At 43.4% G+C, this 14,213-nt stretch overlaps 1 protein-coding gene across 1 annotated transcript; it reads left to right on the top strand.

Moving 5' to 3' along the window:
- Positions 1-1,371: 1,371 nt before the first annotated feature.
- Positions 1,372-3,149, top strand: LOC115191328 (zinc finger protein 69 homolog). Its single transcript, XM_029749204.1, has 2 exons — positions 1,372-1,381; positions 1,587-3,149. Exons 1-2 carry the CDS (start codon positions 1,373-1,375, stop codon positions 2,832-2,834), a joined length of 1,257 nt encoding a protein of 418 aa, XP_029605064.1. The 5' UTR covers position 1,372; the 3' UTR covers positions 2,835-3,149.
- Positions 3,150-14,213: the final 11,064 nt, after the last annotated feature.

Here is a 14,213-nt window from a genome sequence, read left to right on the forward strand (position 1 = left end):
AGGGAGGAAGTTATGTTGTGCAGAATGAGATTGGGGCATACGGGATTGAATCCTTTGAAATTGATAGGGAAATATGGTACTGGAATGTGTGATGGGTGTATGGTAGAGAATGGTTGAACATGTATTATTATTATGTGAAATTATGTAGAAAGGGAGAGTTTATTTGATAGGGTTAGAGAGGTAGGTCTGAGATGGGGATTGGGTGGTATTTTTTTTTGGGGGGGGGGGCAGTGAGGTTTGTAGGGATTTTATTTTATTAGAAATTCAGGGTTAGCAAAAGAATAGTAGTAGGGAGACTGTGACCGTCCTCACACTCCACTACAGTAGGTGGCGGTATATGCACCTTTCAGTTGGTTGCGATTCGTCAATAGAAATGTAAAGTAGAAGTAAATGGAAGTGAACATGACCAAGAACAATTTCCACGTTAGCGTTTTTATTTAGATATTAACACCACAGAACTCAAAAGTACTAATTTAACTGCCCAGCATCACATACCTGCTCCGGGTAGTCATTAATTCGTGTTGGAGACAGGACTTGGTTGATAGATGTTATCTCGGTAACTAAGCTATATAGCAGTTAACGTTAGCTAACAATGGCTAACTGTGTGGTTTTTCACACTCAAATAGCCTCCATTATGGAGGTGCTAGCGAATGCCGCCGTGGCAGAGATCTGTAAACTCGTAGACGACGACTATGCAGTGTTTCGTTTGGAAATTTCTCAAAGCCAGAAGGAAAACGGGGCATTACGGAGGAAACTACAGCTACTGGAACTGAAGGTGGTACGGGAGCGCGCAGAGAGGACAAGGCGAGAGCACGTCCTCGCCAGTCCTACCGGTAGTGTCAATATTCTCGACCGATACAGAAGAATGGCAAGAGGTACATTTTGCAGAAGGCTGAGGGGCGTGTCGCCCCGTTCCACTTTGTGCATGTGTCACTAGATTTGTTACACACATATGGTTAACCAGAATTGGGTCTTGGTCAGTTTTTGGACACTATACATTAATTGCCCTGATTACTATCTATCTACCTAACTATTGATCTAGCACAAAGACACTTTCATATTCTAACCAGATTCTTGATTTACGGCATTTTCTATTATTTACTCATTGAAAACAAATAGTATATAAAGAAGTTATACGAAGTGTTACCTAACATCCTTTCCAATTCTATACAGTGTCAATAGTGTACAATATATACTGTTGAGCAGTAACAGTACCTAACCTAACAACCTCTTCCCCCAATCACTCTCAGTTGAAGGACATCTCACTGGAGGCCACAGGCGCTTTGTGAAGCCAGCGGGACACAATACATGGAGAGATGACCAACCCATAGCTGTTGATGAGGGGAGTGGAACCTCAACCCAGCACGTTATCATGATAGAGGTTAGTGTAATTGTGTTGCATTAAAAAGGAGATAGTTTGTAAATCAAATGTGCAGCATTTATTTCAGAAGGGCTAACCTCAGCTGTTCACTTGCTTACATGGACTAATTTATCTGCCATAGAGGAGATTGTGAGACTTCCCTATGACATTGTTATCCAATTTAACTCATGTACCGGTTAAATAACCTCCTCTCTTCTTGTGTCAGTCTGCCGATGCAGAGGCTGCAGGTCCTGGGGTCAAGCAGGAGAGGTCTGAAGGAGAGGAGGACCCACGGCACAGCAGAGACATCCAGACTGGAGACCCTACCATCGCTCCAGCGCCGCCCAGGATCCGAAGCAGCATCACAGAGATCAGTGGAACGCCGAACGCCATCCTCAAGTCAGAGACAGACACAGAGACTTTAAGTGTACCACATAGGCTCTTACACACAGGATCTGACCACAGATCAGACCCAGTGGGGCTGGAGCGACTGGGCTGGCAAAATGCTCCTGGCTCAGAGTATTTACCGGTATTTCACCAGAGCAAGAGGACGGTTAATTCCCAAGGAGATGATGATGGTGACACGTTAGACACTGGTGGTGATTCATCTTGTTCTTACGCTATAGAGATGGACCCTGGCAACATGACCTTGGGTTTAGAGACACAGACAGATCTGTCTAGAGGGGACTGGAACCAGTACAGTAGTAGTGTATACTCTGAAGGGTGCCTAGATAAGAAAGGGGACGATATAGTGGTAGATGAGATGAAAGTGGAGGGCGACACTCCTCTGACATGGAATGCAGATGAGACTCACTTAGGACACTCACAAGGCAGAGATTTCTTAGATTACACGGAGAACTTAGAGACAAATCAAAATGTCACGACCCACTCCCCTCCACATGCTTTCAGGGATTGCGACCCAGAGTCCACGTCAATGGGGCCTTCCGATTTACACAGCCGGGTCCTTTTCGATCAGGTATTGAACTCAAACGACATGGCTAGAGCCCAGGCTCAGGGACAGGGAGCCACATCAGGCAATAGTAAAGAGAAGCGGTTCCTCTGCATGTTCTGTAACAAAGGCTTCAGCTGCCCCCAGAAGGTGGAGATCCACCAGAGGGTCCACACAGGTGTGAAACCATTCAGCTGTACCCAGTGTCACATGCGCTTCGCTGAGGCTGGCAGCCTGAAGAGGCACCAGAGGGTCCACACAGGAGAGAAACCCTTCAGCTGTACCCAGTGTCATATGTGTTTCTCCCACTCTTTCAGCCTGAAAAGGCACCAAAGGGTCCACACAGGGGACAAATCCTACAGCTGCCCCCAGTGTGAGAAGAGCTTCACCCACCAGAACCAGCTGAAGATGCACCTGAAGGTCCACATGGGAGAAAGGCCGTTTGCCTGTACGCACTGCAGGAAGAGGTTCTCAGAGAGGAGCTACCTCCGGATACACCAGCAGAAAAAACATTCCACTTTATAACATAGAAAGTATCCATTCCACTCGATAGCTTCCGACTTTTCGATCAAACCCTGTATTAAAGACAGATTAATTTTCATTGTCTGCAGAAAAGATCCACAGATGCATTTGGAATAATGAGAGTAACAGATCTGTGTTGAATATTCTTGGGTAGAATATTGCATCCAGACATTGTTTGATATAAGGCATATATAAGCCTAAAACGGCTGTTACATAATGTTTGTTCTGTGTAAGCTATATGATGTTCACAAATGCCTCTTTCCATGCTTCCATTGAACTATATTATTTTCCCCAATACATTTTTTATGAGAAAATGAATGCAGTTGATGCAGATTTTTAGTTGAGATTTTACTTTGACATTTTTGTCATTTAGCAGGCGCTCTTATCCAGACCGTCTTACAATTAGTGCATTTAGAAAGCTGGGTGAGACAACCACATAACACGGTCGTAGCAGGTACATTTTCCCTCTAAATAGTTATCAGCAGAGTCAGTGCTTTTTTTGTTGCCTGTTGTATGGGTGGGTAGGAGGCAGCGTGAGATTCATTTAAGATACTCTTTGAAAAGGTCAGGCTTCAGATTTTTTTCGAAAATGGGCAGGGACTCAGGGGGAAGGCAGCTGGTTCCACCATTGCGGTGCAGGGAACAGCTTGGTCTGGGCTGAGTGGGAAGGGTGGGAGGGCCGAGATACCAGAGGTGGCAGCAGTGAGTGCTTGGTTAGGGGTGTATGGTTGAGCAAAGCATGAAGGGAGAGAGGGGCAGCACCCCTTGCTGCTCTGAAGGCAAGCACCATGGTCTTGTAGTGGATATGAGCTTCGCCTGGGAGCCAGCTGAGTGTGCAGAGCAGCGGTGCGACATGGGAGACCTTGGAAGGGTTGAACACCAGGTGGGCTGCAGCGTTCTGGATAAGTTGCAGGGGTTTGTTGGCACAACCAGGGAGCCCAGCCAACAGTGAGTTGAAGTAGTCTAGACGGGAGATGACAAGAGCCTAGGACCTGCGCCGAAGGGTCGTACTTTACGGATGTTGTAGAGCATGAACCTGCAGGAGCGAGTCATTGCTTTGATGTTTGCAGAGAATGACATAGTGTTATCCAGGGTCACGCCAAGGTTCTTTGCACTGTGGGAGAGGGACACCGTGTAGTGTTCAACCATGATGGAGCGGGCAGGCCTTCCCCAGGAGGAAGAGCACCTGCTGATGAAACTGTGGGTTTACACAACTGAAGAATTTATTTTACACCAACTGTCAGAAACCATCTCAGGGAAGCTCATCTGCGTGCTTGTCATCCTCACCAGGGTCTTGACCTGACTGCAGTTCGGCATAGTAACTGACTTCAGTGGGCAAATGCTCACTTTCAATGGCCACTGGCATGCTGGAGAAGTGTGGTCTTCATGGATGAATCCTAGTTTCAACCGGGCAGATGGCAGACAAGCGTGTATGGCTTAGTGTGGGTGAGCCATTTGCTGATGTCAACGTTGTGAACAGAGTCCCTCATGGTGGGGTTGTGGTATAGGCAGGCATAAGCAACAGACAACGAATACAATTGCATTTTATCGATGAGCAATTTGAATGCACAGCGATACCGTGACGAGATCCTGAGGCCCATTGTTGTGACATTCATCGCAAAGATCTGGACACAATGCCTGGAAGCTGAAAATGTCTGTTCTTCCATGGCCTGCATACTCACTCTACATGTCACCCATTGATCATGTTTGGGATGCTCTGGATCGACGTGTACAACAGAGTGTTCCAGTTCCCGCCAATATCCAGCAACTTCGCACAGCCATTGACGAGGAGTGGGACAACATTCCACAGGCCACAATCAACAGCCTGATCAACTCTATGCAAAGGAGATGTATTGTGCTGCATGAGGCAAATGGTGGTCACACCAGATACTGACTGGTTTTCTGATACACGCCCCTACCTTTTTTTTTGTTAAGTATCTGTGACCAACAGATGCATATCTGTATTCCCAGTCATGTGAAATCCATAGAGTAGGGCCTAATGAATTTATTTCAATTGACTTATTTCCTTATATGAACTGTAACTCAGTAACATCTTTGAAATTGTTGAATGAAATTGCTGCATGATGCGTTTTTATATTTTTGTTCAGTATTGATGGCTTCTGACTTCTAAACTTGAAATATTGTTAATCATCAGGTATCCTATGGAATGGAGAAGTTAATGGTTATCTGTAGGAGGAATGTACATGGTGGAGTCAATTAAGGTTGAATATGAGCCAGGGCTTGGAATGTTACTCAGTAAGGGAAAGGCAATCACATGGTTGCGGGCACTGATAAGGGGGGGAGAGATGTGGTTTAGTGAGGAATGTGGGCCGGGACAGGTCAGGTCACATTAAGGGAGAAGGAACAGTTTATTACCCACATCACTTAACTTCCTGCCTTGCAATAAAGATGTCATGTCTAGAGGGAAGGAGGAGACTTCACCTAAATTGGAGTATATATATTTGTGCTGGTGGGAACATGTCTTTGTCTGTTCAGCTGTCTGACCCATTGGGTGAATAAACTTGGTTTGAGCTTTAATAATCGTCTGAGTTTTTACTCGGTTCATTTAGAACAGGCCTGGGCAACTCCGGTCCTCGGGGGCCTGATTGGTGACACATTTTGCCCCAGCCGCAGCTAACACACCTGACTCCAATAATCAACTAATCATGATCTTCAGTTAAAAATGCAATTAGTTTAAATTAGGGTGTGTTTGTCCAGCATCAATCAAAGTTAGCAACAGTCTGACACAGGCGCAGCATGCAACGTGGGTTTTGTTTTGTGTGAAAACATGGCGAAAGGCAGTGACAGCGCTCGGGAGATTTTTCAGCCTTCTAAGAGGACCAAATCTGAAGTGTGGTCGTATTTTGGGTTTTACAAGAGTGCTGAGAAAAACTTAATCGAAGATTGTCACCCTATCTGCAGAACATGCAACAACAACAAAAAATCACTTCAAATCAACACTTCAAATCTCTTGAGTCATCTTCGTGACCACCACCCTCTACTTTATAGCAAATGCAAGCTAGGTTAACTTTTAGCTCAATGCATGATGTGGTGACTTCGGAATGGGGGAAAATGTCATGGTTTGTCTAACTTGCTAATAGCTTGTCAATAATGTAAATTGAAGCTTTCAGTGTTACCTACTCTTGTAAAAACAATGTCTACACTGTATTTCTGATCAATTTGATGTTATTTTAATGGACAAAGAAATGTTATTTTCTTCCAAAAACAAGGGCATTTCTAAGTGACCCCAAACTTTTGAACAGTAGTGTGCGTTATATGGGTATGCACGTCAGCTTTGACATCGGTTTTTCACATCGGCGTTAAACTAGACATAGGGCTGATACTGATGTTGGCACTTTTAGCTAATATAGTTCGATTCCGATATGTTCACCGACTATATCGTGCATCCCTAGTAATAATAATACATTTGCTATTCCCTAGTTTACAGAGTGGGTGTGCAGCAGTCAAGGCCTGCCGTCATCTGGTCCAAGGCTTCTCACAGGGCTGGAAGAGAATGAGAGAACTGAGAAAAAAATCAAGCTGCCCTCAACATGCCACAGAAGGCTCTGATCCATGATGTGGTGATCCGATGGGGATCTACATACAAGATGCTTGAGCGTTTCCTCAGCCAAGAGCAGCCAGTCTGTGCCACATTGGCTGGAGAAAGAGGAACATGGCATCTGATGCCAACATAAGTGTCATGGAGCAAGTGTGCCAGCTACTTGAACCTCTGAGCAAGTTTACAGATGCACTTTCCTCAGAGACACAAGTGACCATGTCAGCCATCGAGCCTGTCCTGGACCACATCACCCGTGATGTTCTGGTGGAAGACGATACAGAGCCATTCCTGACCAAGGAGATGAAAAGGGTAATGAGAGAAGACCTTAACAACAGATACACAGAGAAGGCAAAGAGAGTCATGCACATGGCTTGTTTCATTGACCCCTGCTTCAAAAGGTGCATTTTAGATGAGCCTGAGGCTGCAAAAGTTGACACTGACATCTGTGTCCAGGAGGCCTTGAAGCTGGAAGCTGCACAAGTCAGGGAAGAACCACAAAGCACCAGCAGCACCTCCAACACCCCCACAGCGGCATCTGAGGGGAAAGGCCTGGCTGGGTTCCTGAGAAAGATTACCTCAACAAGGCAGCAGAGAGGTGAAGAGGGTCAGATTCCGACCACCCCAGAAGACAGAGTGAAAGAAGAGATCAAGGTCAACCTGTCTCTGCCACCCATTCTAGCAGAAGAGGATCCACTGGTGTGGTGGATGGGCTATGCATCAGAGCTGCCTCACCTTGCCAGGGTTGCCAGGAAGCTTTTGTGCATCCCAGCCATCAGTGTTCAGTGCCAGTGGGCACGTTGTCTCCCTACTTAAACCGGACAAAGTAAATATGCAGACATTTTTACATTTCAATCTCAAGTGAACAAAGATGCATACATACAGGATGTTAGGCCAGCAGCACCTTATGTCTTTATGAAGGAGAGAACGGACATGCAATCAGTGCTGTTCATCTGATTTGTTTACATATTTTGTGTTGTTATTTTAATGTCAACACCTGCACATTGGATTTGTTTACATATGGTTGTATTGTTCTTACATGCACATTGCTTTACTAGTGTTGCTTTTATATGCACATTTGATTTGCTTACTTAAGGTTGTGTTCATTAAACTGCACTAGGGAAACTTTTACCTCATGGCCACATGGTGCCATCTTTAATCTTAATGTTATTATTTTAATGTTTATGCACACAAAAAGTGCATAGTGCTGCTAATTTTATTTGTTTGTTGGTTTTCAATATAAAACTTGGTGAAATGATTTCAGTACTTTTTGAACATTTCCAGCACATTTTAACAATACTGCAATAATACTGATAACCGTGATAATTCTGGTCACTATAATCGTGATATGAAATTTTCATACCGTTTCATCTCTACTACCTTGAATTATTCCATCATAACATGATGCGCCTTCCTATTTTACTGTAGTTACCTAGCTGTTAAAGCTGCAATATGTAACTTTTTGGGCGACCTGACCAAATTCACATAGAAATGTGACATAGATTTATCATTCTCATTGAAAGCAAGTCTAAGAAGTAGTAGATCTGTTTTATGTGTGCTATTTCTATGCTTCCCTTAAGTTTTTTTGGGGGGGGGGCCTTTTACTTTCGGTTTTGTACACTAGCTGAAAATACAACATTTTGGTTATTGAAAAGAGATGTTACAGCGGTTTAGATGGTACAATGATTCTGTACACGATACTTGCTTGTTTGTTTTTTTACATAGTTTGCATAATTTCAGTTTATTAGAATTGTAGCAACCAGGAAATGGCTGAGCGATTTCTGCATCGTGCATCTTTAACTTAGATGACTGTGATTGTTGAGACCTAATTAGTATCGACTGTTGCAAACCTCTTAATCTGACAGTCCCTGAAATCGGGCACTAGAGTTACTTTAAAAAATATGTATATGTTTACATTACCTATTTTATTTATTTCCCACAGTTTAAGTCAGAAGACAGCCATCCAGACGTAGGACTATGTAAAGGTCCTCTGTCGACTAAATGTGTATTTGCCTCCCTCTGGTGGTCGGCTGCATCATTACATCAATTTCATATCACTTTACTGCAACATTACATCAAAAGGGCAGTCCCTGATTCGCTGCACAGACATCGCAAAGCAATCACTGAATTTATCTTGAGCAGGCGGATCTAAAAACATAATTTTCATAGCTCTACAATAATGAATGCGACCTACACAAACCTAAAATAAGTACATTAGTAATTTTGTGTGTGTCTTGTTTTGCACGCTTTGTACAAAATAATAAAATGCAGTACTACAGGATATTTCTTAATGTAGTTCTTTATTAGCTAGCTACAACCATGATCAACTGACCATGATCTTAACCATCTGGGTGGTCTTAACCAATCATAGCACAGTATGATATGGCTGTAAAATGCATCCAATTACAATTAAGTATGTTTACACATATGAATTTTACATCCCCCTTCTTTTAAAACAAAATTTTAAAAATTACAAGCGATTCTTTTGAATACATGCTCTGTAGTTTGAACTCAAGGTAACAAGTTTACAGCCTGGAACTCTTTTAGGGCAGCGATCCGCCCTCACCCTTTGACATTTCACAGGTCTAGGACAGCTCTGGGCTTGATCTCTTTTCCTGACCTTGTGCGGTATGATGCTGAGCATGCTTCTGTGTCAGTCAACAGTTATTGTGGTGTTGCAGGTAAGTATGGTGTTGTTGTGCTGTGTGTGTGTTTAGTCCATCACGTTCTCTTTCAGGGGAACAGTTCATCTCATCAGTGTGTTGTTCTTTTGTGTTCAGTAGGTGACAACAATTGCGGCGGTACACCGCTCCTTCTGCGGTGCGGACGTGATATGAACGTTCAGTGTCAGCTGGATGACGACTGCTGGCTTCCACAGGCCATGCTCCTGGATTCTAACTGACTCTCCGTCGATCAGTGGTGGCAGTGGTCTAGCTGACCTATCGTAGTATCGCTTTTGTTGTTGTTGTCTCTGTGTACGGTTTTCATGCATTTCCTTGTAGCTGACGACCTCAGGTTGCAGCTGCTGGTTGGTGCTGGGAAGGATTGAGTGAAGTCTGCGGCTCATCAACAGCTGGGCTGGTGATTTGAAGTTGTCAACTGGAGTGTTGCGGTATTCAAGGAGACTGAGGTAGGGGTCTCGTCTGCTTTTGCTTTGTCCATGAGTGATTTAGCAATCTGCACAGATTTTTCAGCAAGGCCATTACTTTGAGGGTAATGTGGGCTTGTGGTGACGTGTGAACTCCCATACTTTTGTGAAGGATTCAAACTCATTTGATTTGTAACAGGGCCCATTGTCAGATATTAAAGTCTACAATGCCATGCCTGGCAAAGGCTGCTTTCAGCTTGTGTATCACAGCTGCAGATGTGGTGCTGTGAAGCTTGTCAAGTTCGAAGTATCTGCTGTAGTAGTCCACTGTTATGATGTAGTCCTCGATGTTCCAGGTGAACAGATCGGTTGCCACGACCTGCCAGGGTTGGTTTGGGATACAGTGAGGTAACATTGGCTCTTTGGTGTTTGAGGGGCGTCATTCAAGACAGATGGCGCATTTACCAACAATGTCCTCTATTTGATTGCACATTCCGGGCCAAAAGAAAATGTCCCGTGCTCTCTGTTTGCACTTTTCCATGCCCATGTGTCCAGCATGGATCTTTGTCAAAATATCTTCTCTGAGACTGGTAGGAATAATGATTTTCTCTCCTTTGAGAATTATTCTGTTGATCTGTGATAGTTCATCACGATGGTTCCAGAATTCTGAGACGCTCTGAGGGCATTTTCTCCTTTCCTCAGGCCTTCCATCCTGTATTACTTTCCTTAGCTGTGTGAGTTGTGAGTCCTTTTGTTTCTGCTCGGATCTCCTTCAGTTTTGTGTCACTAACTGGTAAGTTGCTGTACACAGTGTGCACTTGCATGTCCATGCCTTCACTGAGGCTGCTGTCCTTGTAGGTAAGATACTTCCTGGAGAGTGTGTCTGCAACAGGGATGTCTTTGCCTGGACGGTGAGTGATTGCGAAGTCGTATTTTTGTAGTTGAAGGATTATTCTCTGTAGCCTTGGCGGGGCTGCAGCTAGTGGTTTCCTCATGACTGACTCAAGGGGTGTGTGGTCGAATTCCACAATGCCTTGTCGTCCATATACGTACTGATGGAAACATTTACATCCGAACAGAATGGTGTAACAGTGTAGGTTCCGTCCCTCTCTTCGCCCCAACCCGGGCTCGAACCAGGGACCCTTGCACACATCAACAACTGACACCCACCGAAGCATCGTTACCCATCGCGCCACAAAAGCCGCGGCCCTTGCAACGCAAGAGGAATCCCTACTTCAAGTCTCAGAGCGAGTGACGTCACTGATTGAAACGCTATTAGCGCGCACCACCGCTAACTAACTAGCCATTTCACATCGGTTACACTGGCATAGAGCTCCTTTTCAATTTTAGCGTAGTTGATTTCACAGTCTGTGAGAGATTTGGAAGCGGAGCCGATGGGTTTTCCTTCTTGCAGTAGCACTGCACCTAGTCCATACTTCGACGCGTCCACTTGGAGTCTGAGCTCTTTGTTGGGGTCATAGAAGGCAAGGATTTGTCCTGGTTCTCTCGTGATCAAGTCTTTCACACTCTGGAAAGCAATGTCATGTTGCTTGTCCCAGAGAAACTCACTGGACTGCTTTAGCAGTTGACGCAGGGGTGCATTAGCATTGGAGAGGCTGGGTGCAAACTTGGCTAAGTAGTTGACCATACCAAGCACTGTTTCCAGCTCTGCACGGTTCTTTGGTGGCTCCATTTATTTTATGGCTGAGATCTTCTGTGGATCTGGCTTGATTCCATTCGCTGTGAGAAGATGTCCGAAGTAGCTGACCTCTGTAGTGCCGACTGTGCTCTTCTCGGGGTTGAGCCGGACTCCTCTCTCGCGGGACCTTTGCAGCATCGCGCGGAGGTTTCGTTCGTGCTCCTCTTTGGTTCGACCATAAACAAGGTTGTCGTCCACAATTGCCACAACTCCGTCGAGGCCTTCATACACTTCGTCGATCTTTCGCTGAAACTCGTCTTGGGCTGAGATAATCCCAAAAGGCAGGCGACGGAACCTGTAGTGTCCAAACGGTGTTGAATGTTGTGAGCTTAGATGACTCTTCTGTGAGCTTGATAGCCCAGTAGCCTGATCTAGCGTCCATGACACTGAAGTAGTGTGCTCCCGCTAGCTTGTGTTTTTTTAATCTAAATATCAAATAATTTCTGGGTAACAATTAGGTACCTTACTGTGATTGCTTCTTTTGGACAGTTTTAATTTAAAAACAAAGAACTTCTTAGCAAAGAACAATTTCTCAAGAATTTTGCTAGGACTGCCAGTGGTCTGAGTGGGTAGAGAAAAACTGAAAATGAGCTGTTATCGGCAGAGGTTCGGAACTCTTTCTTGGTCTATAGGTCGTTTTCAATAAAAAAAAGTATAGAGCTTTCAATTTGCCTGCTGGGAGGCAAGGAGAGACACAGCTCTGCTAAAACCATTTACAACAACGTGCCGTTTTCAAGGGATTGTTAAATAAATGTTAACTATTTGGTCATAATATCATCACCTCTTGAAGAGAATAGTCAGACCTACACATTTCTGATTTTTCCATGTAAAACTTTGTACAGTTGGCTAAACATATAGTGGTAAGTAGACTCAAGCAATGTAGGCCTACCTTGGGAAGTTGGCTAACATGATCCCCTTTTCAACATTGTTTATAGGAGTGTTTAATCACGATTGCTGCTGACAGACATGATATATGCTACATTGATTGATGGGCCACATCAAATTGGAGAGCTAGCTAATAACATCACGTCAATATGGCTGGTTAACAAACAAACTTTCAGGTGTTAAACTAGATGGCTATATCCAGATATTGTTTGAGTTGTGTGCCATCTATAGTGGTGATGACAGTAGTCCAACTGACAACTTTACCAGGATGAGGACTTGCCGATGTCAAGCTCTTTCCAAAAGCCTAATCTCTGATGAACAAGATAAATGTTGCTTGCTTAGCTAGCCCAGGAATGAACGTGAGTCTGTAGTAACGCCTCTATTAAACTATCTATTAATTCATTTACAGCATGGTGATGTCACCATGGAAGGCCAAAACGCCATTCCACCAACACAGGCTGAAACTTCAGGCGGTCTTTTCAAACAGCTCTTACACTAAAAGGGCATTATCATCATTTTCACAATTACACAGTATTATTCCAACCTTAGTGTGGAAATATATACAAAGTAGAGGTCGACCGATTCATCGGAATGGCCGACGTCAGTTAAGAACACATTCTTATTTTCAATGATGTCCTAGGAATGGTGGGTTAACTGGAATGGTGGGTTAACTGGAACGGTTCCGTATTTCACTGAAAGGAAAAACGTTTTGTTTTCGAGATGATAGTTTCCGGATTCGACCATATTAATGACCTAAGGCTCGCATTTCTGTGTGTTATTATGTTATAATTAAGTCTATGATTTGATAGACCAGCAGTCTGACTGAGCGGTGGTAGGCAGCAGCAGGCTCGTAAGCATTAATTCAAACAGCACTTTCGTGTGTTTTGCCAGCAGCTCTTCGCTGTGCTTCAAGCATTGCGCTGTTTATGACTTAAAGCCTATCAACTCCCAAGATTAGGCTGGTGTAACCGATGTGAAATGGCTAGCTAGTTAGCGGGTGCGCGCTAATAGCGCTTCAAACGTCACTCGCTCTGAGACTTGGAGTAGTTGTTCCCCTTGCTCTACATGGGTAACTCTGCTTCGAAGGGTGGCTGTTGTCGATGTGTTCCTGGTTCGAGCCCAGGTAGGAGCGAGGAGAGGGACGGAAGCTATACTGTTACACTGGCAATACTAAAGTGCCTATAAGAACATCCAATAGTCAAAGGTATATGAAATACAAATCGTATAGAGAGAAATAGTCCTATAATTCCTATAATAACTAAATAGTCCTATAATTCCTATAATAACTACAACCTAAAACTTCTTACCTGGGAATATTGAAGACTCATGTTATAAGGAACCACCAGCTTTCATATGTTCTCATGTTCTGAGCAAGGAACTTAAATGTTAGCTTTCTTACATGGCACATATTGCACTTTTACTTTCTTCTCCAACACTTTGTTTTTGCATTATTTAAACCAAATTGAACATGTTTCATTATTTATTAGGCTAAATTGATTTTATTGAAGTATTAAGTTAGAATAAGTGTTCATTCAGTATTGTTGTAATTGTCATTATTACAAATAAAAAAATTAAAAAATTGTCTGATTAATCAGTATCGGCTTTTTTTGGTCCTCCAATAATCAGTATTGGTATCAGCGTTAAAATCATAATCGGTCGACCTCTAATACAAAGCACAGAAAGTCATGTTTTTGATGGCAATGGGCCTTTAACTTCTGTTTAGGAGGGTAATTAACCACATACCCCTCATTAACCCTCTTAACTTGTCATTTGAAACAGGCTTGTGTAAATACTTGTTTTAAAGACAGTAAGCCTAGGCCAGAACAAGGACACTTTTTAATATTTACCTTACTGAGTAGATTAAATGAAATATACTTTTCTACACTATTCTTGCCAACACACTGTTGTTTCTAAACAAGTTTGCTCTTAGCTTGAAATATACAGATTTGATGTGTAAGAGCTTGGGACTATAAGGTTCTATCTGCAAAAATATGATAATTGGCTTTTAAGTTCCTCATTGGATTGAATGGTGTCAGCAATTTTTATCTTGTATTCTTTTGAACTTAATGTATTGAGTACTATTTTAGGTAGAGAACATTGAACAAAACAAGGCTATGTCAATAACTTAATGTTTGACGAAAAATGCAAATAGAA

This window comes from Salmo trutta, chromosome 4, assembly GCF_901001165.1.
Source record: "Salmo trutta chromosome 4, fSalTru1.1, whole genome shotgun sequence".
Classification (NCBI taxonomy): domain Eukaryota; kingdom Metazoa; phylum Chordata; class Actinopteri; order Salmoniformes; family Salmonidae; genus Salmo; species Salmo trutta.